This window comes from Equus caballus, chromosome 11 (genome assembly GCF_041296265.1).
Source record: "Equus caballus isolate H_3958 breed thoroughbred chromosome 11, TB-T2T, whole genome shotgun sequence".
NCBI lineage: Eukaryota > Metazoa > Chordata > Mammalia > Perissodactyla > Equidae > Equus > Equus caballus.
This window is the reverse complement of record NC_091694.1, coordinates 26,738,628-26,765,152: the sequence shown is the minus strand read 5'-3', so window position 1 is coordinate 26,765,152 and position 26,525 is coordinate 26,738,628. Positions and strand designations below refer to the sequence as shown.

At 44.4% G+C, this 26,525-nt stretch overlaps 1 protein-coding gene across 4 annotated transcripts in view; it reads left to right on the top strand.

Moving 5' to 3' along the window:
• The first annotated feature begins 18,379 nt into the window (after positions 1 to 18,379).
• Positions 18,380 to 26,525, top strand: part of SPAG9 (sperm associated antigen 9) — a 126,868-nt gene continuing 118,722 nt past the window's right edge. For 2 of the 4 annotated variants that reach the window (XM_023652784.2, XM_023652782.2), the window contains exon 1: positions 18,380 to 18,943. In XM_023652784.2, coding sequence (XP_023508552.1) covers positions 18,641 to 18,943 — 303 coding nt within the window. In that variant the 5' untranslated portion in view covers positions 18,380 to 18,640. The remainder of the gene's footprint in view (positions 18,944 to 26,525) is intronic. The other 2 variants (XM_023652781.2, XM_023652776.2) reach the window with 1 other exon arrangement.

Here is a 26,525-nt window from a genome sequence, read left to right as displayed (position 1 = left end):
GCTAACTTCTGTGCCCATCTTCCTCTACTTTTTATATGTGGGACGCCTGGCACAGCATGGCTTGACAAGCGGTACATAAGTCCGAACCTGGGATCCGAACTAGCGAACCCCAGGCCACCGAAATGGAACATGCGAACTTAACCGCTCTGCAACCGAGCCAGCCCCTTTTTTCCTTTTTTAATTCTTCTTCTCCCCAAAGCCTCCCAATACATAGTTTATACTCTAGTTGTAGGTCCTTCTCTGCTATATGGGATGCTACCTCAGCATGGCCTGATGAGCAGTGCCATGTCTGCGCCCAGGATCTGAACCAGCGAAACCCTGGGCCAGGGAAGCGGAGCCTGCCAACTTAGCCACTTGGCCATGGGGCCAGCCCCAAGATTTATGTTCTGTTCACACAAAAACCTGTGCACAAATGTTCAGAGCAGCTTTATTTGCAATGGCCAAAAACTGGAAAAAACCCGAATGTCCGTCAAGTAAATGCTTAAATGAACTATGGTCCATCCATACCATGGAACACCACTCAGCAATACAAAAGAAAAAACTATTGATACAGGCAACAACTTGGATAGATCTCAAGAGAATTATGCTGAGTGAAAAAAGCCAAGTGCAAGAAATTACATACTCGGGGCTGGCCCGTGGCCCAGTGGTTGAGTTCGACACTCCGCTTCGTTGGGCCAGGGTTTCACTGGTTCGAACCCTGGGCCTGGACATGGCACCGCTCATCAGGCCATGCTGAGGTCGCGTCCCATATGCCACAACTAGAAGGACCCACAACTAAAATATATACAACTATGTACTGGGAGGCTTTGGGGAGAAAAAGGAAAAATAAAATGTTTAAAAGAAAAAGAAGTTACATACTATTGACATTTATATAAGATTCTTTTTTTTTGTTGAGGAAGATTAGCCCTGAGCTAACATCTGCTGCCAATTCTCCTCTTTTTGCTGAGGAACACTGGCCCTGAGCTAACATCCATGCCCATCTTCTTCTACTTTATATGTGGGACACCTGCCACAGCATGGGTTGCCAAGCGGTGCCATGTCCGCATCTGGGATCCGAACCAATGAACCCTGGGCCACCAAATCGGAACGTGTGCACTTAACTGCTACACCACAAGGCTGGCCCCTACAAAGCTCCTTTTTAGTGGTTGGAGTCCACCATACTAGTGTTTCTAAAACCTCTATGTACAAATGAATCACCTAGGGATTTGGGTTTTTTTGAGGAAGATTAGCTCTGAGCTGATATCTCCTGCCAATCCTCCACTTTTTTTTTTTTTTTTTTGCTAAGGAAGACTGGCCCTGAGCTGTCATCCATGCCCATCTTCCTTTACTTTAAGTGTGGGATGCCTGCCACAGCATGGCTTGACTAGCAGTGCATAGGTCCACACCTGGGATCTGAACTGGCAAACCCCAGGCTGCCGAAGCGGAACTTAACCGCTGCACCATGGGACTGGCCCCATGGGGATTTGTTAAAGTGCAAATGCTCACTCAGTTGGTCTGGGATGGAGCCTGAGAGTTTAATGATTCCAATGCTTTGATTGATAGGCTCTACAATACCATGTCCTAGAGCCAGGTTCTTTTAACATGATGATTTAAGCCTTATTAGGTGAGGAGCGTCTTGCCCAGGCAGATGCTGGAGAAGGGAGGTGGGCAGTACCAAACAGGAAGATCTCATCTCTTCCTGGAAGCCATCCTAATTACATGACTCACCCTAACCTTCCTTTCCCAACCCTACATACAACCACCAGGCTTCCACAGGTAAATTTTTCTGCAAACCAAATCAGCAAACAGTAAGAATTTAAAGCTAACAATAATGTTAATGAGCATACGGACCAATCTCTTCTCCAGAAATTCTAGCAAGGGGATTCAGTCTCTGCTTGAAGCCTCGAGAATGGGAATTTACTACCTCAGACATCAGGAGCACTGGCCTCCCACCTTCCCCTTGCTAAAAACAAATCCCTGCCAATCAAATATAGTACCCTTCAAAATAATAGGAGTAATGTTTAGTGAACTGCACTGAGAGAGAAAGAGCGGTCATGGGCTGCCCTGATAGAGTAGGGGGAGATTTCACATAGGAGGGAGGATTTGGATACACAAGAAGAAGATGGTAAATAGCTAAGTCCATAGATCCTGGGAGATCAGGAAAAAGGCCAAGAGCAAAGGTTGCAAGCAGAAAAAAGTAGAAAATGTCTGAGCAACTGATTAGACACTCCTAATAGAGCTCTATAGAACAGTGAGGGGAGAGACCACCAGATTAGCAACGAGCCTTGAATGCGAGTCTAAGAAGCTGAGACCTTTGGCTGTAGTTAATGGAAAGTCACTGAAGCTTTGGAGATAGAACAGTGACATGAGAAACATCGCAAAATTCTAGAACTCAAAAAAACTGTCGAGGCCATCTCGTTCACTCACTTCACAGAGATACAAACAAACCAAAAGAGATGACTCTATTTACTTAAGATTCACTGGTATGTGGGAGAGCTATGTTTTAGACAGTAAAGAATCTAGCTGTAATCTGGATGGCAGATTGGGCAGGGAGAGGCCAGAAGCAAAGAGGCCCATTAGGAAGATGTGACATCATCAGAAATCAAGGTATGAGGATAAAAGTGGTCAAAGGAATGTTTGTGATAGAATTCCTGGGATAAACTGACAAGATTTGGGAATTGATTAGCTATGATTAAAAAGAATAGAGAGGAACTATATCTTAGCAATGATAGCGCTTAAGGCGTGGGTCCATTTTCAAAAGATACAGGAATGATTCTTGACTCAGCCACTTACTGGTCGTGTGACCTTGGACAGGCTATTCAATATCACTAAGCCTCAGTTTCTATATTTGCTAAGTGGGAGTAATAATAGTCACTACCTCATAAGATTGTTGCGAGGCTTATACAAAGTAATCCAATAGAAATTTAACACAGTGTCTGGCACAGAGTAAATAATAAAGGTCAGCTGTTTGGGTTTTTTTTATAGCTACGAGTGACAAAATTTTACACCTAAGAAACTGTGACAATAAAGATATTAACAGAAATAAGGAAGACCAGAGGAAGCCAGCTAGAGGAAGAGGAGTTTGGTGTAACGTATCTGATGGAGGGTGACACAAGAGAGAAAATATGCAATCATCAATTGAGGACTTTTATCTCGGGTTCAGGAGGTGCTAGCCCTAAGGAGAGACTTGTAGGAACTATCTGCATAATAGTGATCTGCAGGTCTAAAAAGTGTTTTAAATGGAGCAATAATTACCATTCACGTGTTACACGGAAATAAATAATAATAGCCAACATTTATTGAAAGCCTGATCTGTGCCAGGCACAAAGTGCTTTCCTTACAGTAACTTGTTTGATCCGCATAAACACTTAATGCGATAAATACTGCTATTATCCTCATTTTTTAGGTGAGGAAACTGAAGCTCAGGGAGGGTGAGTAACTTGCCCAAGTTTAAACAGCTAGAAGTGGTAGAACCAGGATTTAAGCCAATCTGTGCAGCGCCAGAGCTGGACCTCAACCACATGTGTGCTGTCTCAATCTGCACAAGGCTTTATCCCCAGGTCTCACTTCCACGGGGGATCCTTATGGGGTGCAAAGAAATCATAATTCAACACCAACAAGATGGCTAGCTCCAAGACTGTGCAAAGAGCAGAACTGATTCAGGCTGTGCCTGTCCTGTTATTAATGATTTAAGGACTCAGAGCAACTAATGCATTATGCCCACGTGTGAGGAAGAGAAAGGCATCTTGGGATGCAGGGCAAAGAGAGAACATTCATAACGCTAATTGGGAACGAGCCCCCAGGGGATCTTCACTGCCCATAAGCAAGAATGTAGTATGAACCCTCCCACCTTTGACTCCAGAATCAAACTATAAATCAAACAGCAGGATCATTTGGTGAAGGTAATTGCCTCTGTTTCGCAAAAACTACAGGTCATCTGTCTGCTTCTGGCTCTAGAATATGCATAGGGATATTCAATGTTCTCACTCAATATACTGAGTGAAGCCTTGATCCTTGGGGGCGGAGGGTGAGCTTTTGGGAAACCTGCTTTATTTGCTAAGGGAGGAAGTAAATCCAGAGAGCCTCTTCACATAGTCTGGTGCAACAACCATGGGAGGTGAGCATGATTCTTTTTTTTTTTTTTTTGAGGAAGATTAGCCCTAAGCTAACATCTGCTGCCAATCCTCCTGTTTTTGCTGAGGAAGACTGGCCCTGAGCTAACATCCGTGCCCATCTTCCTCTACTTTATATGTGGGATGCCTACCACAGCATGGTTTGACAAGCGGGACCATTTCCACACCCGGGTTCCGAACCAGCGAACCCTGGGCCACCGAAGCAGAACGTGCGAACTTAACTGCTGCACCACTGGGCTGGCCCCACAACTCTAATTCTTATTTACAGATGGGGAAAGTGAGGCATGGGGAGGTTAAGCAACTTACCCAAGGCCACAAGACTTCTAAGAGGCAGAGCCTGGCTGTGAATCTATCTTACTATCGCTCTAGAGCTCACGTGCTTAACTATCGTGCTATGCACCATAGATGATGACGTCCTCAGAAATCATAGACTTCCCTGGCCCACTGAGAACTTAAGGATCACAATCCAACCCAAATTACATCTGTCATCTTTTTTCTTTCTATTCAACTACATTGCCTTCCTTTGACATCTCTGCATTTTCTACTCTTGCCTATGAACGAGGACCCTGATACCACTGATCTTTCTACTTACACTCCTCAATCCCATTTATTTTTACATTCTCTTACAACCCTCCTCTTATCTCCACTTTCTAAACCTAGATATAATAAAGCCTTTAGCAAAAACATGGGCTCTTTGCCTGTAACAGTCTCTCCATTTGCCTTGGCCTGGTTAGTCTTTCAGGCTATGGCTCTCTGCGGGAAGGAGTATGTGGCTTAAGAGGCTCAACATGCAGAGCAGTGACTTAGCATCAATCCCCTCCCTGCTTTCATGTGGTTTGACTCTCCAGGACCCCTACTGGGAGCCTTTGACATGGGTCTGGTCTCTCGTCTTCACTGATGATGATTCTGATACTGGAGTGGTTCAGCGTGTCTTTCCTTCCTTCCTTCAGCCTCTTCAGATTGGGGCTGAATGCCACATAATCTGTGATTTCTTTAATACTATGATTGGAGTGCCTTTTGTATCAGTCAGGATAGGCTGGGTTGTGCTGCAGCAAAAAAAAATCAATCCCCAAGTCTCAGTGGCTGAATGTCTTAGTCCATTCAGCTGCTGTAACAAAAATACCATTGGGGCCGGCCCAGTGGCGCAGCGGTTAAGTTTGCACATTCTGCTTCTCAGCAGCCTGGGGTTCGCCTGTTTGGATCCCAGGTGCGGACATGGCACCGCTTGGCAAGCCATGCTGTGGTAGGCGTCCCACATATAAAGTAGAGGAAGATGGGCACCGATGTTAGCTCAGGGCCAGACTTCCACAGCAAAAAGAGGAGGATTGGCGGCAGATGTTAGCTCAGGGCTAATCTTCCTCAAAAAAAAAAAAACCCATAGACTAGGCAGCTTATAAACAAGTCAAAGTGAACAAAATTTACCACCCCAAAATGTGTCTCTTTAACATGAGGATTATTTTTGAGAAACAAAAGACTCAAAAAGTTTTTCTTGTTACCTCCCCCTTAACTGCCTAAAAGAATTCAGATAAATGGCCTGTAATAGGAACAGAGCTATCACCAGAGATGTCTACAAAGAGTTAATTGAGTGGGGGAGACTAGGTGGGAGACCAGGGCCTAGAGACCCCCAGGTCCCATTGTCTCTGCGGGGCATGGCAAACATTTGTTTACCAAACATTTGCTTTTCCATCTCCATGTGAATTGCCTCCTTCCCTTTGAAGTCCCAAACCTCTACACCCAACATCCTTTTTTGTCTTCAGCTGAAGATGGTATTTAAGGTGATGGCTTTGGCCATTTTGGTGAGTTACTCAGTCTTTCTGGGTCTCTCTCATATACATGTTACTAAGTTTTGTTTGATTTTCTCCTGTTCATCTGTTTCCTGTCGATTTAATTCTTAGACCAGCCAGAAGAACCTAGAAGGGGACAGGAAAATTTCTTCCTCTTCTACACAACAAACATTTATTTCTCACAATTCTGGAGACTGGGAAGTGCAAGATCATGGTGCCAACAGATGGCATCTGCTGAGAATCCCCTTCCTCCTCGATAGCAGTCTTCTCATTGTAACCTCACACAGTAGAAGCAGCCAGGGATCTCTCCATGGTCTTGTTTATAAGAACGCTAATCCCGTTCATGAGGACTCCACACTCAAGACCTAATCACCTCCCAAAGGCCCCGCCTCCTAATACCATCACCTAGGGGGTTAAGATTTTCAACAGGGGGCCAGCCTGGTGGTGCAGCGGTTAAGTTCGCACATTCCCCTTCGGTGGCCTGGGGCTCGCTGGTTCAGATCCTGGGTGTGGACCTATGCACCACTTGGCACACCATGCTGTGGCAGGCATCCCACATATAAAGTAGAGGAAGATGGGCACGGATGTTAGCTTAGGGCCAGTCTTCCTCAGCAAAAACAGGAGGATTGGCAGTAGATGTTAGCTGAGGGCTAATCTTCCTCAAAAAATATTAATTAATTAATTAATTAATTAATTAAGATTTTCAACATACGAATTTGGGGGGGACACAACATTCAGTCAATTGCATTGAATGAAACCAAACTTTCTCACTCGCCCAAAGTCTGCTCCAAGGCAGCACCTCTGCAATTTGTTCCCTGCTACCATGACCCTAGGAGCCTGGCTCTTTTCAATGTGTGGCTCTGCCATCTCAAAACAAAGCCTTCCTGCTCTACAACAGGGCAGAGGGAGCTGGAGGGTCACACAGTAGCCCTTAAATGCTTAGTTTGGCCTGGAGGTGACACCTATCATGGCTCCTTCCAGCCCATTGACTAGAACTGGTCAAATGGCCCCCATAACTCTAAGAGGGCTAGGAAATGAGGACATGTCTTTGCCTTCTTCTCATTAATGCATTGTATGCTGCAATCTTGTCTCTCCTTTCTCAGTGTAGTCACAGTCCAGCCACTGTACCTTGGACTTTCACCTCCTACCTCTAAATCCACAAATTATAGTTTAATCCAATTCTGGTTCTCTGGAGTGTTTCATCTCCTGCCAGATGACCCTGCCTCTGCCCTTTCCCTGGCATGCCTCACAGTTGGAATGTTTTCTCCTTGTCCCCATGCCTAGTTGTGCATCTAGTCCTTTTCTAGGAGCTACCCAGCTGAGAGTAGTCTGGAAAGACCCCCTAAACTTTCTGCAATTAAAATTGAAGTTATTGGGCAGGCCCAGTGGCATAGTGGTTAAGTTTGCGTGCTCAGCTTCAGTGACCTGGGGTTTGGTTGATGGGTTCGGATCCTGGGCACGGACCTACACACTGCTCATCAAGCCACACTGTGGCAGCGTCCCACATACAAAATAGAGGAGGACTGGCACAGATGTTAGCTCAGTGACAATCTTCCTCAAGCAAAAAGAGGAAGATTGGCAACAGACATTAGCTAAGGGACAATCTTCCTCATGGAAAAAAAGAAATTGAAGTTACTAAGAGCAAGAAAAACTCTCTGGAGTTGGGTGAAGAAAGGGAGACAAGAGAAACACTGAAGGGATAAAAGCAGGTTGAACAAATCCTCTGGAAGCCCGGTCTAGGAACCAGACTTGGTCCACTATCTGCCTAGGACGGTTGAAGACAGGTCAGACAGGTCAGACAAAATGACCTCTGGGAAAGGGCTCCAGAGATCCCTGGTAGGAACAGGTCTTCCTTTTCCACAGTTTACTCATGTTCTGATCAGGATGAGCATGAGTGTCATGCTTTTGTTTTTAATTAGACACACTACAAAGGCAGTATTTAAGGAAATGTAAAAGAAAGAAAAATTAATCCTACCAGCCTAAAAATTATTATTTGCATACTTCTTTCCAGTCATATCTTTTCCTCTACCCATCTTGGGTTCTCCAGCTGGGACCCTATAAATTAGACTGGCCAAAGATGGATTAACAAAAGAAAAACAAACAGAAGTTTATTAATATGTGCATGATGCACGTACATATGGGAGCAGCCAGTGATAAGCAGCCTCAAGGAGTGGTTAGAATTTGGGCTCATATACCGTCTTAGACTAAACAAAGAAAAAGGGGTTTTGGGCTTCTGGTCAGAGGAGGCAAGTCTGGGCAGGTAAAGTCTGGTAAACACATGTTGTGTAGTGAGGTTTGTTATGCAGATTTAACTGGGTGACTTCTCTGTTAATCAGAGTTGTCAAGAGTCCTCCTCTTCCTGGTTAGGGGGAAGGAGATGCCTTTTACAAATGGAAATTTTGTTTATAAATGTAAATTTTCTTTACAAAAGGAAAACTTGTGCCCTGTTTTTAGAGCTTTTCTTGAGTCTACTGGTTTTTGTTTCTTTTTTTTGGTGAGGAAAATTGGTCCTGAGCTTACATCCGCTGCCAATCCTCCTCTTTTTGCTTGAGGGAGAGTGTCCCTGAGTGAACATCTGTGCTACTCTTCCTCTGTTTTACATGTGGGATGCTGCCACAGCATGGCTTGATGAAAGGGATGTAGATCCAAACCTGTGAACCCTGGGCCACTGAAGTAGAGCACACAGACTTTAACTGCTATGCCACTGGGCTGGCCCCAGTCTGCATGGTCTCAATGGCCTTTAGCTCAAAATAAACCATAGGCCAAAGCAGTGTATTTTAGGGTGGCATATTCCAGTACCCTTCATAGTCTTTGTTTATCTTTATATACTTGTGATTATACCAAACACACAACTAGCAAACAAGTATTTCCTTTTAAAGGGATGTACCACTGAGAAGGGAACACATAAAGTGAATGACTTAGCCATTTACATTTTAGTAAGAATTAGCTTGGGGAGCCTTTTTAAATTTTTTCCTTTAACAGCTGGTTGGGATCAGGATACTAAAGGTTGGGTACAGAAGGAGGAGTAGAGAAGCTGGTGGGCCTGTGTGAGATACCACAGTATAAGACTTTAGGTGGCCCATGGCAGCAAGTAGCAATGGAGGACCAATGGAGGTAGAATATTAGAATCAGAAAAAGTACCAGAAAAGGGGAGTAGTTGGCTCCAAAGGTAAATTTTGCCAGCCTAATAATTTTAAGATCACAAATCTAGTGAACAGCATCTTAAAACTCACCTATTTCTGGGCCAGCCCCAGTGGCCTAGTGGTTAAGTTCCGAGTGCTCCACTTGGGCGGCCTGCGTTCAGTTCCCGGGTGCAGACCTACACCACTTGTCTGTTAGCAGCCATGCTGTGGTGGTGGCTCACATAAAAATTTTTTTAAAAAAGGAAGATTGGCAAGAGATGTTAGCTCAGGGTGAATCTTCTTCAGCAAAAAAAAAGTCAAAAAACAAAAATTCACCTATTCCAACTCCCATGTTGTGTTTCCCTGACTACCTCGCTGCCATGTGCTGCCTAAGCTGGGCTTAAACAACTCCACGGCTGGGGACTCCACTATTTCCCAAGATGCCCTCTAACCATTTTCAGACAACTCACACTGATTAAAAAAATTTTTTTAAATTTCAGCTTTATTGAGATAAAAAAAAGTTCTTATATTGAGAAAACATGCACCTCCTGATAGCTTTGCTTATAATCCTCCCTCTAGTCCTCCCCCTACATGACCTGCTCTTTGAAGACGGCTCACTGATCTCCTGGGAGGCTGCTCTTCAATAGCGTAATCAGGTCCAGTTACTTCAAGCTTTCTTCTCACGTCAAGACTTCGAGTCCCATCTCCACTGGGCCCCTTTCCTCAGAACATATCTGGTCTCTGTAGTTTTCAAGGGACAAAAAATCATCCTGCATAAGCCTGAAGAAGAAAATGCAGGATCCCTCTGAGAGAAAGGAGACACTGCTAGAGACATGCTGGGTGTGATTTTGGTGAAAAACAGTGCCTTGTAGTAAGAAGAGATGCCCACAGGAAAGGGAGCTGGGCGTGGCTCCTGGCTAATAAATGTACAGCAATTAATAATCTTAGCTGAGGTTTATTGAAAACTTACGTGCAGGCACTATTCTGAGTGCTTTATGTGTATTACCTCATTGAACCTTCACAACAACCCTATGTGATGGGTTCTCTTATTCTCAGTCTCATTTTACAGATGAGGAAACTGAGGTACAGGGAGTAACTTGCCAAAGTCGTCACAGCTGGTAAGTGGCAGAAGCTCAATCAGACCCCAGCAGCTAACTCCAGACCCCTTGTACTCTCTCAATCACTGTTGTTTCTTGCTTCGTGTTTGGCTGATTTTAAATTTTAACTTTTTTATAAAGCAGTAAAGAATACGTCCCTCTGAATTTTTATTTCTCCTAATTTGGTGGTGAACAACAGAATGTTATTCCCTTATATGCAACATTTACATTACATTAGAATGGGACACCCGCCCAGGACATAGCTTCTTGTAGATCTATGGTTTTATATCAAATGTATGATATTATTTGGCTTTTGAAGGGAATTTGAAGAACAGGAGGTCGAATGGGGCACTGAGCTGAGAGTCTGGAGCTCTAGGTACTAGTTCCGACGCAGCTGAAACTGTACACAGGACTGTGGGTGATCCCTCACTGGGAAAATGAGGGAACTGGACTCCACTCCGCTGCCTGCAGGAACTCGTAATGCTGGACTCTCACGTCCACAGGAGTAACTCTCCACAGGGAGTTTCCAGCACTGTGGCAGAAGGAAGGAGAAAGCACAAATACGTTCTTGAAAGACATAGACTCTCTGGTGCCCCTTGAGTCACACATATCAAATTGAAATGAACAAATGAGTATCTGTTCCCCGCTTCTGATGTGTGAGGCTGTCGACTGGCAGGGGTTACTATGCTTAGGTTTTCAACTGGCTCTGTTGCCTCCACTAAAAATAAGCCGCCAGTATTAGGGCTGAGTCATTTTCATACATGAACATGTGGAGGAAAAAAGTGACAAAGGTCATAGAGACTCTGGATTATTTCCCTTCTGACCAGACACCACACCTTGTTCCCAACCAGCCCCTCTTTCTCTGTTTTATTTCAGATAAGCTGATTACCGTAAATAGAAAATATATTCAACAGTATGTTATTGTGTTTCAGTTTGTTCATATCCTGTTCTCTGCTTGAGGATTGGCCTTGTCCTTAGGGCTGGGTTTGTGTACTTTTCTGAGGAATAGCGGTTGGTGTTAACAATACTTGTAACTGCACTTTACAGTTTGCAAAGTGATTACGCGTATATAGTTTCTTTTTGAATAGTCAGCTCTCCTCTTGATGATGTGGCAACCTGAGGATAGGTTCCATACATTGTCTAGAAGTAGCAAAGTCTCATGGGACAGGACCCATCCTGCGCCAAATTGAAAGCAATTTTGCCTTATTTTACAGTGGTCTTTGTAATTAGTTTTTGGGGATTCTTTCCCACCTTCTGGGATCTCCATTCCCCACCCCTCCATCCCTGTGGCCAGTGCCCTCATTCTGCTTTCTACTCACAGCTTCTCACTCTTTATGCCTCAGTCTCCTTAGCTATAAAATGGGAGGAAAGTTGGGGGAAAAAACGCTAATGCTCTTTCTTTTTTTTTTTTCCGAGGAAGATTAGCCCTGAGCTAACATCTGCCAATCCTCCTCTTTTTGCTGAGGAAGACTGGCCCTGAGCTCACATCCATGCCCATCTTCCTCCACTTTATGTGTGGGATGCCTGCCACAGCGTGGCTTGCTAAGCGGTGCCATGTCTGCACCCTGGATCTGAACTGGCGAACCCCGGGCCGCCGAAGCAGAACGTGCGCACTTAACCGCTGCACCACCGTGCCAGCCCCTAATGCTCTTTCTTAATCTAACTTCTTTTTCCCGTCTCCCTTCCTAAGAAGCAGTGATATAAACTCCAAAATTAGCTCAGGCTTCTTTCCTTTACCCAGTGAAATTGCCATTCCCTCAGGGTTGCTGATTTTAACTAGCTATTTGGTGGGAAACAGCTGACTAAACAAAATGTAAAGGTTGAATATTGGATCACGAGTTTCTTAAAGTAATTCTTCCTAGGTGTATTATCCACAAACAAGGCTTAACTGCGTTCATAAATTAATGAGTTTGAATGGTTTGTCCAACCACCATCTTTCTTTGTGATCTAGTCCAGAAGCACCTCACACCAAAAGTGTCTGAAGTGAACTTATTATTTTCAAAAGCTACTTTCCTTCCTGAATTGGCTCTCTTGATTGGTGGTACCACCATCTACCCATTTGCTCAAGCCAGAAATCTACGAGTCGCTTTCGGTCACCCTCTAAATCTACCAAGTTCTGACCATTGGATCTCTCAGATATTTCTCACACCCATACCATTGCCATCACCTGCCCATGGGGGATGGGGAGGCAGGGGGGCAGATTAGACAGATAGAGATGGAATGCAAAGAGAAAGGTCTAAGTAAGATCAGCTTAAGCATATGCACGAAGACATCAGCTTGGCCAACCAAAGTTCCTGGTCCCTACCCACAGTGTTCTACCGCCTCCTCCCTCCCTGCCCCCCGCCCCGTACCCCCCACTTTTGGCAGATCAGTAGCCTAGCCTGCAGGGCTCCCAAGCTGGAGAGAAAATACCTCTGCTCACTGTTAAGATTTCACTGGGAGTTGAAGTTCAGATGCAGAAAGAACGTATGAGAAAAGGCCTCACTTTTCAGACGGGAAGATTGGTAGGATGGAGGCAAGAAGAAAAGGAATGAAGAAAATAAAACTATCAGTGTACACTTTTTCGGAAGTCCAGGCTTTGTCCCAGAGAGTAGCAGGTGGATGAATAAATGAAAGTAACCCTGAGAGCCTTACCCACCTCTCATCTGGGGCTCAGAAAGATGCTGCCCTGAAGACCACCCCATACCAACCTAGGGAACAAGCACAGCAAGCTGGCTGTGCTGTGGGGTTGGGCTGTGGGAGGCTCAGAGGTTCAGCCTTCCCAAGCCTAGCCAGGGAACTTAGGGTGGCAGCAGGTAGCTCTGAAGTGAGGGCTGCAGGGAAGGCTACTATCACAGGCAGACTTCAGAGACATCTCCCTAACATCGGCGTCAAGGGAGGCCAGCTTAGACAGCGAGCGATGCTAAAAGAATGGACCCTGAGTAGCAGCAGCTCAAAACTTCAACTTCGAAGGCCAGCTGGATATCCAGAGGCCAGGCAAGCAAGGAACATCACTTAGAGACCAGAAGACAGCGAGCAAAGGTCACTGCCTGGAGCCAAAGTCCCCATTTACCTTTATCCACCTTGATGATGTGGCAGAAGAGGTACTTCTCCCCCATACTCTGAATACTCTTAAGGGGAGGAGCAGGAGGGAGAGAGATTAGCCCAAAGACTCAGCATTCTTATCCAAGAGAGACTGCATGTGACCTCAAGGGACTGTTTCAATAATCTCTTTAGACCAAGCTTCCTTTGAATGAGGTCTGTTCTGTGAGAGAGGTCTCAGGAAGTAGGCCAGATTAGATTTAAACAAAACAAATAAATCATATTTCTCTGTGAGTTAACCTCCAAAGAAGCCTCTGCCTAGATTACCTTCCCCTTTGCAAAATCCCCCAGGAGGTGTTTACCTAAATAACCTCCAGAAAGAGTTAACGATTCTTTCCTCTTTACCATCATTGCACCTTGTACATATTGAGATTGTTGCACTTGAATGTGATTTATGTTTCCCAGGCCTACCTCCCTTACTAGACTGCTCATCTTGAGGGCAAGTGTTGTGCCTGATTCATCATCTCGGCCTTGGCCTAGCACCTTCACCTTGAGCCTAGCACAGGACTCGGCACTTAACAGGCAACAAGTGCTAGCTGAATTGCACCAACTTCTTAAAGATGGTAGACTTCAGGAGTGATATTTTGGGTCATTGAGATCTTCCCCCAAAATAATATACATAAACTAATTGGCATTTAGAAAAATTAGACAGTTTCTTCTCATCCTCTTTCCTTTCCCAGCGTAACTGTTAATAAGCATATCAAAATTATCTTCTAAACTACAATGGATTTGAAATGTCATCCTCAGTGAAATCTTTTAAAGACTTTGGGAAATGGGCTCCAGGTTTGTCTGATGTTTCCTAAAATTCTAATCTATACCTTTCTCATCTATTTACTTAGGAGACCCAAGTGAGGGAGTAGGGGGACAAAATTTAGATTGCTTGCTGGCAAGTTTCGTGGGATACTTACTTGCTCCAGAGAAAGCAAGGCCTTTGCACTTGACTTCCTTCCCACAAAGGCAATGATGACTTCTTGGATCACCCTGGGATTGTTAAATGTTAACCATTAACCATGTCATATCTGGGAGATGGGATTATCTGAGTGATTTTAATTTTCCTCTCTGTGGTTTTCTGCATTTAGCAAGTTTTCTACAGTGAGTTGTATTTCTTTTTTTTTTTTGAGGAAGATTAGCCCTGAGCTAACATCTGCTGCCAATCCTCCTCTTTTTGCTGAGGAAGACTGGCCCTGAGCTATCATCCGTCCCATCTTTCTCACTCTTTTTTTATGTGGGATGCCTACCACAGCATGGCTTGCCAAGCAGTGCCATGTCCATACCCGGGATCCGAACCAGCAAACCCTGGGCTGCCAAAGTGGGAATGTGTGCACTTAACCGCTGCACCACCCGGCCAGCCCCTGTATTTCATCTATAATAGGGGGGAAAATCCAACCAACTCACTGTTTTTTTTTTGAAGATTGGCACCTGAGCCAACATCTGTTGCCAATCTTCTTTTTTCTTCTCCTTCTTCTTCCCCTTCTCCCCAAAGCTCCCCAGAACATAGTTGTATATTCTAGTTGTAGGTCCTTCCGGTTGTGCCATGTGGGTCACCACCTCAGTATGGCTTGAAGAGCAGTGCTAGGTCCACACCCAGGATCCAAACTGGCGAAACCCTGGGTGGCCACAGCGCACCAACTTAAGCACTTGGCCACGGGGCTGCTCCTCAAACTCACTGTTTTCAAGACATATCTTTTACTCCCAGAGTGAACTTCCGCTCTATGTGTAAAAAGTATACTGAGAGTTGAGTGATGGGCTGCATCCTCTTCCACTTAACCCAAGTCAGATGGAAGTAGAGAGAAAATAGACCTGAGCACAAATATGACCAGTATACCCTGGACCCATCAAAAACAGCCCCAGGTACTGGGATTCTTGCTTCAGCCATATGTTCAGCCTCCTCGTCTCAGAGGCAATTTCTGGTAGTCCAAAGTTCGGGGTGGGAGGGGGGAAGGGGGGAGGGGAGGAGGGTGTTACAAGAGAATTGCTTTCATCTAGAGGCCTGCTTGCAACCTCAACCTGGATGCATTTATCCATTGTATCCTGACACCTTAAAACGGTTTTCAAAGGAAAAACTGAGGGTTCAGAAAAATCCTCTGGCACTTTTCAAGAATCGCAAATTCCGTAGCTAGACTGCCTCACCAAGCCCGTTCTAGTTTGGATGGGGTGATGAATCACTTATCATTTCACACCACCATAAGTGGGGGGCCTTAGGCACTGGGAGCCTTCTTTTCTCTTCCTCTTTCAGCAACCCTCTCTCCCCATGGGGGGAAACGTAGTCTGTGAAACCAGAGAAATTGATTCACATAGACACAACTGTAAAAGTTCCAGATGGCTAGACAAATAACAGGACTAGTAATTTCAGTGTTCCAGTGATTATAGTTATTGTGCTTAGGAAAAAACTCCTCCCTTCCTGCCCTCATCAACTCCTCCCCTCGGCTGCCCCATTACCATCCTTACTATTTCTGCAAGGCCAAAGAACCTCTCAAAATGGAATTTCCTTCCTTTTAGGAATCAAGAGTAAACACTTACCCTAAAGTCCACAACATGACCTGCTTTCCTGAATGACTCTTAGTCTTTAACAATAATCTTGGCCCTTGGAGTTAGAGATGGGTGCTGGGGATTTATCTAGGCAGTTGAGCACAGGGGGTAGTATTACCGCCTACATAATTAGGAGTTGACTTACAGGACTCAGCCTCAAGGCCCTCTCTCCTGTCTTTTACTCCCACCTACAAACGAGAATCATAGGATTTTAGAATTGCAAGCAATCTTTACAGATTCTGTAACACACCTCTTCATTATACAGATGAAGAAGCTGAGGCTCACGGTCCTTATCACAGTGATTGGCATCCAGTAGGTACTCAGTAACTACTGACTTTTTTGTTTCTGGCCCAAGTTGTTCAAAATGTTGTTCATACTAGAATACAAGTTTCTCAATCTAAACAGTGCTTTCTTTCCACTCTATCACTCTGAGTTGGGTGCTTCCATTTGGGTTTACTATCAAGTCATCATAGCCATAAATTTTATTTATTTTTTTAACAGCTTTATTGAGATACATTTCACATATCATACAATTCACCTATTTACAGTGTACAATTCAATGGCTTTTAGTATATTCAGAGTCTTGTATCTATCACCATAATCAATTTTAGAGCATTTTCATGACCCCCAAAAGAAACCCCATACCCATTAGCAGTCACTCTTATTTTCTCTCATTCCTCCAGCCAGCCCTAGGCAACCAGTGATTTTTCATATGTGGTCCTTTGTGACTGGTTTCTTTTACTTAGCATACTATATTCAAGGTTCATTCATGTTGTGGCATGTACTTCATTTCCTGTGTTGCTGAATAATAAATATTGGATTATATGCATATACCATATTTTATTTATCTTTTCAACAGTTGATGGATATTTGGCTGAATTCTATTTTAAACAATTAAATGTGATCTCTGATAGCTAGCAGAAGCTTAAATCAAGACATAAATATATATCTCACATCTATGTTGAATTTATACCTAAAGAAGCATACTTATTATGAAGACTTTAATATAATCTCATACCTGAAAATTAACAGACTTTTTTTTTCCATAAATTTTCTGATGTATATGATAGTGTTGTGGAAAGACAAAGTAAAACCTTGCCCTAAGTTTTCCTGTTCCTCTGACTCCCAGGAAAATAAAGGCATATACAGAGGTAGGTTGCCTAAGTGACAGCCCTCAAGAAGAGAAAAAGAAAAGAGGAAACAAAGATCCAGAGCAAGACTCTTGTTTTGTGGTTTTCAAATGTGAGGTTTAGGAGAGAAAGGGCATTTGGGGCTCACACCCAACCAGCTGATCGGCATTCCTAACACCCGGACGTATACACAAACAATATGAAGGTGGATGTGGGGTGAGGGTGAGAAAGAGGGACAGCACAGGCTGCAAATACCGTCCCTTCTAACCTCATAAGGCTTAGTATGTTCATTTTCGTCTTTCTGAGTTTATAGGTAGGCCCTCACCCAACCTCCATACTGTTCTTGTGGGTTTCCAGGTGGGTTCAGATCGGGAGACTTTGGAGGACAAGCTAGTGCTTGGTAGGAAGAACATGAACTTGTAAACATCACTTTGAGGGTATTTATGATCCCAGGAGGTGCTCGATTCCCCCACTAAACCCTTGTTTATCCAAGTCCTGCCTTCGCTCCCCCTATTTTTAGAGAAGTCAGGGCCGAAGCACTCCTGAGTCACCTGCGGGGGAGAGAAGGGGCTTTTGGGAGTGTCTTCCGTCCCATTTGCGGAGGCTAGATGAGAACACGGGGAAGCCATGCTTGACTCAGCCCGCTTGAGGCTTGGGTGTTGTGTCATTCCCACACGTGATGCTCTCCCAGGCGGTGGATACCTCACATATCATGGGACTTATTCACCCCAGCGACTCCACCCCTTTCCTCCTCTACTCCCCAACCCCCTACTTCCCCGCTCCGCCCCCTTCAAGACTAGAGGAAAGGAGGGTGGCTGGAGCCAGGAAATGCCACTGTCCCAAGTTGGCCGGGAGAAGCAGAGAAACCCAGTGTGTGCGAAAGTGCAAGATGTGGCGTTACAGTTAAACTCTTCTCCAGAATGCTTTGCATCTCCTGTTTTAGGCTATCCTTTCTCTCATTATCCCCAAATAGTTCTATCCTATTTGAGACCACCTTATCACTTAGGTAGACTGTTTTAGTTAAGCTTGCTTTCCCTCTCCGTCTGTTTCCAACTTCCCTCTGAGCCCCGAATTCTCAGTCAGAACTGGTTTGAGTCCCCGATCAGCCTCCTTCCCATTCTAGCTGTGTGACCTTGAGTGAACCACAACTTTTCTGGGCCTACTCTCCTTGTCTGGGAAACGGAGGCCAAACGTCTCCCGCACCACGCCTGTTGCGCGGAACAGATGAGAAAGCCCTTTATGAGCTGGAAAAAGCAACAGAAATGTTAGCTATGTTAATTCTGGACGGCTAGTCACTCTTCCAGAACCCTTCCCTTTCCTTTGGGACCCGCCCTGCAAATCCCGCCCGGCGCTGACAGTTCTCGCCACCCTCCTCTCGTAGTCTTTCTCATTGGCGAAGGCACCGTCCGCGAGGCGCCGGATGTTGACGTCACAGCTCCCTCCGCCGGCGCGCGATGACGCACTGGCTCCGCCCCCGGCCGCGCCTGGCCTCCCGCGGGGCCCCGCCCACCGGGCCGACGCGGCGCGAGTCCCGCCCCGCGGGTGACGTGTGGCGCGCGAGGCCCGGCCGCCCCGGCAGTTGGTGCAGCGGCGGTTGGGCTGAGGGCGCTCTCCCCACCCCTCCCCTCCTCCGGCCCGGGCCCCCACCCCGCCGGGCCCAGCCCCAGCCCCAGCCCCAGCCCCAGCTCCAGCCTCAGCCCCAGCCCCAGCGCCAGCCGGGCCCGTCCCGTGCGGGCCCGTGCCGCCCCCTCAGCCGGCGACGCCCCGCGCCGCCCGCCCGCCACCATGGAGCTGGAGGACGGTGTGGTGTACCAGGAGGAGCCCGGCGGCTCCGGGGCTGTGATGTCGGAGCGGGTGTCCGGCCTGGCTGGCTCCATCTACCGCGAGTTCGAGCGGCTCATCGGGCGCTACGACGAGGAGGTCGTCAAGGAGCTGATGCCACTGGTGGTGGCCGTGCTGGAGAACCTGGACTCGGTGTTCGCGCAGGACCAGGAGCACCAGGTGGAGCTGGAGCTGCTGCGGGACGACAACGAGCAGCTCATCACCCAGTACGAGCGGGAGAAGGCGCTGCGCAAGCACGCCGAGGAGGTGAGGGCCGGCGGGGAGGGCGGGGGCCGGGCCCGAGGGCGGGCCGGGGGCCGGGGGTCGCGGCCGGGCGCGGGAGGGGAGGCGCGCCGGGCCTCCTGGGGGCGGGACCGAGTCCGGAGGCCGAGAGGTCCCCGGGACCCCCGGCCCGCGTCGGAAGCCGAGGCAGGCAAGTCAGTGTCCTGGAGAAGGGAGTGAGATGGAGGAGGCAAGGCCCGGGGAGGAAGCCACAGCCTGGCATGAGGGCAGCTGGGGTTGGCTGAGGACAGAGATTTTCTGGTGTCTCGTTGCCTCTTGTAGTTTAGGGAAGTTTCCGACCACCGTGGGATAGTCAGACGGCGGTTCAAACTTTTACCACGGCGGGCTGGAGGGGGGTGGCATTTAAACACTTCTGTCCTGCATGTCTGCATATGTAACTTCCGCTGGTTCCAGTACCTTTCCAGGGGGTTGCTGCTTTGGGAAGTTAGAGATCTCCCTCTTTCGGTCAGTTTCTTTTTGATGTTTTAACCCTGTTGAGAAAGAGGTTTTATTTTATGTTTTATATGCCTTGGTTGACACTTTGTCAACACTTAGATGTTGTATGGCAATACTCTGTAAATATAGGGAGTATACAATTTTATTTTATTGGTATCCCACACCAAAGCATGCCTCTATGTCAGGTGGTAACCTTGGACAGTTCCCTTTAAAAACCCTCTATTCGTAAAGGACTGGGCGGCGGAGGGTGGGGGAGTGGTTTGAGGAAGTTGTAGGTGACTGCTGGCAGCCCTTTTCAGACTGCAGTTTACAGGTGCACTTGGCCGGCTGTTACCTCTGGCACCTCAGCAGTGACCTCGGTGCCCTCACCTCGAGTCTGTGAGCCTTTTGGAGCTCTCGAGTGCAACTGATAGGTCTTTGACTTCTGGAGACAGGCAAGGATTTTAGCTTTCAGGGTGTGGTGGCATTATTTCTGTAGAACTTACCTAATGTGGGCGAGGTGTCCCATTCATCTTTGTTTCCTGAGCATCTAGCACACCTGGTGGCTAAAGACATGGTGATTGAAGGGAGCTAAATAATTAGTGAAGGAACGACATGTTATCTTTCAAAAATACTTGAAAAGTTTTTAGAATGTGAGATTTGTTTCGCAGCTCATTTCCTAACACTAAATGGTACCACCATTTAAACTTTTTGTTTTGTCACGTATACCTTTGTACCAGGTCAAGGAGTTCTTTTTCAAGCTTGACTGTAGTGAGGATTTTTACTTCTGGTTTTGTGATTCATTTGACTCAAAGGAATACCATTATGTTTGCCAAACAAAATTGACTTTATTTCAAGACTTTATTTCAAGACTATTTCCAAGGATCTAGGGAAGGAGGGGTTTAAAACATATAAGGATGGGATCACAATTTTCCACCAGTTTGTTAGCACTGTTTATAGGACAGACGTCATGTACTCCTTCTGAGACGGCAGGCGATATCTTCGTGCTCACACAGGCCCTAGCCATTGTGTGGATGGACATGACAGAGACTCGGAAATTATCCACAGGTGCACACAGCTGAGGAGCAGGCCCAGCATGACCTATCACCTGGGATAAAAGAAATGCTCCCTCCGGCCTTAGACTCCTGTCAGTCCATGTAAACATGGGCAAGCTGCCAAGGTCACACGTGCCAAGAAAACCATCTGCCACAGGTTGCAGAATCAGAAAATAAAACTAACTGCTAGGCTCTGGATTATATAATAATTTCTTAAGTAAATGACTTTTTAAAAATAGGTTATCCAGTGACTTCCTTTGTGATTTATACTTTTTCAAACGTGTCTATAAATTCTCTGTAATGAAACCTTTGGGCAAAGGGCCATGACCTGAGAATAGAGAACATTGATGAAATGCTAGATGAGCCAGCTCCCAGACCACAAACATAAAACCACCTTGTTATCAGTCTTCATGTGAGATCATAAATCAAGTTTTACCCAGTACCCAGAAGTGCAGTCTCTCCTTGGCCAATATGCAGAAGTGGATTCTGTGTTTAATTTTCTGTGAGTGCTTTGTTTGTGGCCTTTAATAGGAGACTAAGAGTCTGCTATTAGAGCAAAAGCACCTCAGGGTATTTACAGCAAAAGTATTTGAGAGCATGGAAATTGTCCATCACCAGAAAGTGTCAAGTAAATTCTGAGCACCTTTGTGGAAATTTAGGAGGGTATGTGAATGAGGAGAATGTTTTAGGAGGTGTGAAGTGCTATAATCTCTTGCTTGTGGGAATTCTCAGCAAGGAATCAGAAACTTAATCTTTATTATAATGCTCTTACTTAATTTGAATACCTTCTGTTGTTTTCTTTGCTTTTATTTGAATTTTTTTGTGTGGAGTTAGCCTGCTGTTTTTGTGAGTCTTTAAAAACAACCTAAAGGAAGTCTGATTTTAGCTACGTTGTGACCAGTTTCAAATGCTAATCAGGAAACTTCATCCTATTGCTTACCACTCTTCTTTTTGGGCTCCCTCCAGCCATATGTCTTTCTGTTCCTTAACCAAGTCCTGTCTGATGCCTTCGCCCATGCTGCTCCTTTGACCTACAGTGCTTTTTCCTCAGAGCTTCACCCTGTCTAGCTTCTCACTTTTGGCTCAGCTTAAATTTCACTTCTTTGGCTAGACCTTGCCTGTCTACTCTATCCAGAGTAAGCCCTGTGAATCTGTGAATAATTTATTTGTAAATCAGTGATTTTTAAAAATGAAAATCTGGATAGAAAGTTACCTGGATAGAGATGTCATTCTTGGGAAGAATATGTTAATGGTTTTTATGTTTTGTTTGTGCAGGGTTTTTTAAAATAGACATGATTTGCTTTGAGTAATTAAAAAAAAAGAAAAGAAAACTTCCCTGATAAGTAGGCAAATGAGTTAAGGAATCTTTTTCTTAGGAATTTAGTTCCAGGTGAGTCTTTGGGCTTTCTTTCTTACAACCATTATTCTCAAAGTGAGCGCTTATTTAGTGTGATTCAGTGGAGGGAGATGGCACAGAAAAATGAAGACGTACCTTCTTCATCCTCCGTTTGCTCTCTCCTTGCATGATAGAAGCATATGTGAAGAGAAGGGGCTGAAGAGAGACTATCTTTGCTGGGAAGATGTTAGGATTGTGTGATTTTGTGACTACTTTTCTGTAGCTTTTTGCCTGGAAAAATTGGGGTGATTAAATGCAGAGGTGAGAGATACTACGGAGAATTTTCTAATGAAAATTTGAAAAGACTTTAATCAAATCTTCATATAAAACATACACTTTGGAAGTGTATCAACATGGGCAGGAAATCAGACATTGATAGTCAGTGTTCTTTTTATTGATGTTATAGTTCTCATTCATTTATAAAGAATATTTTAATCAAAACTGTTGAGGAAGTTAATGTTTGTTTGCAGAATAGTTTACATTGACAGTTAAGTTCATCTCTTTAATAAACACTTAAAAAGGAAAACTTGAAGTCTTTTCATTGAGTTTTGTGACTTTTTATCAAGTGACAGGAGTGAAGAGTAATTTTGCGTAGAGTTTAAATTTGTTGATGATGGCTTTTCTGGGGAACTTGGGAAGTTAAAAAGTGGAAATTCCACTTTTGCTTCACCATTAAGTTTATTTTAGGGGCCAGGCCCATGGCGGAATGGTTAAATTCGTGCGCTCTGCTTCTGTGACCTGTGGTTTCACCGGTTCGGATCCTGGGTGCGGACATGGCACTGCTCATCAGGCCGTGCTGAGGCGGCGTCCCACATGCCACAGCCAGAAGGACCCACAACTAAAATATACAGCTATGTACTGGGGGGCTTTGGGGAGAAAAAGCAGAAAAAAAAAGATTGGCAACAGTTGTTAGCTCAGGTGCCAACCTTCAAAAAAATAAATAAATAAAATTTGTTAGGATGCTAGAGTTGCTAGAATGAACTTTGCTATTATGTGGATTTTATTTCCCTGAAGTGGAGCAGCAGGGGAAAGTGATTTGGTTACCTGCACAGATGATGTGTCAGTACAGGAGAACAAGTTGCTGGTCAGTGGGGTGTTAACATTTGACATCTTACATGCTTGAATCTACGTGTTATTTATTAAAGTTTTCAAGCTCCTTTTAAAAGTGAAGCACCTCTGTGGTACCTGTCCAGTAGTTTTTGAAACCAATATCTTGTGGTGTTCTCAGTGGTCCAAGAATTGGCTCAGGTGTTGACTTAATTTCTCTATTGGTTCAGATGGAGCAAGGGTCAGCAGTCTTTTGGAATGTTATGTTATATCTTAATTTATTCATTAAACCTAGGTTTTAGAATGCTCAAAATACATTTTAGGGGCCGGCCCAGTGGCCCAGCAGTTAAGTTCACATGTTCCACTTTGGTAGCCTGGGGTTCGCCAGTTCAGATTCCAGGTGCAGACCTACGCACCACTTGTCAAGCCATGCTGTGGCAGGCATCCCACGTGGAAAGTAGAGGAAGATGGGCATGGATGTTAGCTCAGGGCTAATCTTCCTCCAAAAAAAAAAAAGAAACATTTTGGTGCCTCAATGATTTCTATATTACCTAAATTATTTTTATTTTTTACAGGGGAAGATTCACCCTAAGCTAACATCTGTTGCTAATCTTTCTCCTTTCCTGCTGCCCCCACCCCCCTGAGCCCCAGTGTGTAGTTGTGTATAATTGTGAGTTCTTCTGCTTCTTCTATGTGAGCCACTGCGACAGCATGGCTGCTGACAGACGAGTGGTGTAGTTCCACGCCCAGGAACTGAACCTGGGCTGCCAAAGCGGAGTGCGTAGAACTTTAGCTGCAAGGCCGTCAGGGCTGGCTATACCTAAATTATTTTATATGTAAAACTAATACGTTTAAAAACACACTTTTGCAAAAACACGTATTTTCATATTTTAAAAGATACCATTGTTTTTTCCTCTGAACCATTTGAATAAACTTCACACTGCCCCTAGTCAGAGTAGATATGTCCTTGTTCCTAGTCAATCCGTACTTCAAGACACTTTCTGAAATGAACAGTCTGTTTGTTCTCTAGAGGAGTGTGTGTCTGTGGTGATGGTGGTGGGGTTGTTGCCTTTTGAAATGGTAATCAGTTGGGTAACCATTGTTTAGCTCTTAAGACAGATCTTACCCTTTCTTTACCTTCAGAGCTTTCTGATTGTATCTAAAATACCATTATGTGTCCTTGCTATAGTGCCGTTCACATTTTTACCTAGTTAAAATCACAGAAGAGAATATCAAAATGGGTAATGTACCTAACTGGACAGGGTACGTGTAATCCCAGGATGGACTAGTAGAGTAAGGACTGCTCACTAGATTATTGTGGTATGTGCAGTAGGTAGTTGATCCAACTCTGTGCTTAATTTTGCTTCTCATTTCTTGACTCCTTAGCTTGCCTTTAACTACATGCGGCATACTTAAATCATATGGAACCTTTGGTTCCCAGGAGGGCTAGTGTTAGAATCTAGCCAAACGTGTGTTCTTTTGTTCCATTGACTAATGGCTGAGTTATTTTAAACACAGCTTTTTTGGGGCCGGCCCGGTGGCACAGCGGTTAAGTGCGCATGTTCGGCTTCGGCGGTGCGGGGTTCACGGGTTTGGATCCTGGGTGCGGACATGGCACTGCTTGGCACACCATGCTGTGGCAGGCGTCCCACATATAAAGTAGAGACAGATGGGCATGGATGTTAGCTCAGGGCCAGTCTTCCTCAGCGAAAAGAGAAGGATTGGCAGCAGTTAGCTCAGGGCTAATCTTCCTCAAGAAAATAAAAACACCTTTTTCACTGAGCTAAGCATTCATAATGAATACAGCTGTTACCTAGATAAATTATTAGGTTGAGATAAAAAAAAATCATGATAGACCCAGTTTAATAATATATGTAATGTGTCTATTCAAAAGCTGATATTTAGAAATATATGTGTGTGAACTCTATATATTTTGAAACCTTGGCCCATGATATTTAGTTGTTAGTTTGGATGCAAGACTGTTTCATTCAGTCAGGAATTCTAGTGTCTAGTAGTTTGGCATAATAGGTGCCCCCCAAAATGTTTAAACTGAGCCATGGGAATTTACATATTAATCAATACAACAGAGCAGTTTCCAAGTTGAGGATATAGAATTATTAGTAGGAAATTCGAAATACTGTTTTTATTTCTTTTTAGGGTCAATAAACTTTTTCAATAAATTTTCCCCGCAGCTTTTTATTAGGAAAATCTTCAAACATACAGACAAATTAAAAGTACATTGGTCATTTGTATATCCATTGCCTAGATTCAGTAGTTTTATTTATCTACATATGTACATACATGTTTTTAAATTGCTGAACCATTTCAAAGTAAATTGCAGATGCTATGTCACTTCACCCTACAGTACCAAGTACTTATCTCCTAAAAAATGAGAGCATTCTACCATATATCCACAATATTATGTACATTTGAGAGTATTTTCTAATATTATCTTTTTTTTTTTGAGGAAGATTAGCCCTGAGCTAACATCTGCCCATCCTCCTCTTGTTGCTGAGGAAGACTGGCCCTGAACTAATATCCGTGCCCATCTTCCTCTGCTTTATATATGGGACTCCTACCACAGCATGGCGCACCAAGCCAGTGCCATGTCCGCACCGAGATCCGAACCGGTGAACCCTGGGCCGCCAAAGTGGAACGTGCACTCTTAACCACTGTGCCACCGGGCTGGCCCCTCTAATATTATCTAATATTCCAATTGAATTAATTTTTAAGTATATGTCAGTTATAGAGATGAGTGAGTTGTTAATATTTTTATAGTATACTAATGTCACTTGTCTGGGAAGAAATGATTGTTTGCAGTTTAGATAGTTTTCTATAAGAAATTTAAATCTGAGATCTATAAAACTGAATTAAATTAGTTAAAATTTTTTATTTAAAATTACAGCATAAAAATATCTTGTATTATTTTTCCCCTTTGAAACATCAAGATACGGAAATTGAGAAACTGATCCTACGTTTAATGTTTTCTCTAGTAACTTTTTCTTTTGTAGTCTTATCATATATTTTCCAGGATATCTTGCTTCCGACTGCTTATCTGCTCCACTATGGTTATAGAGCCTCAGAAGAATTTTTTACTTGTAATTTGATTGGATTCCCTACAGGGAATAGGTCTAGGGTTTTTGTGATTCTGGATTCCATTATTGTCCTTTAAAGTGTATTTTTACTTGTTCTTATGTAGTTATATTTTAAGGGTTAGGAGGAAACTCCGTGGTCTTCTAGTTCTACCCTGTCCCAGTCCCATAGGCAGACAGAAAGATAAACAGACACAGCTGATCAGAAAGAACAGATATTTATTGAGCCAGGAACAGTTCTGGGCCCTGAGAATTAGTCACAAACAAATCAGACAAGGAAGGTAGCCCGTGCCTTCTTGGAGTTTATATTGTAATAAAGAATAAACAGACCAATTAATTACAGATTGTGATAGATGCTACACAGGAAATAAAAAAAGTGTTGTGATAAAGAGTAAAGAAGCAGGCACTTTAGATGGAACAAATAAGTTTCTAAACAGGTAAGCTGCCCATGCAGGAAATAAGTCATCTCGTAAGAGTAATTATTTAGATCTGAAACTTTAGGCATATGTATAAGTCAGAGTTTCTCCTACCCCTTATTCTTG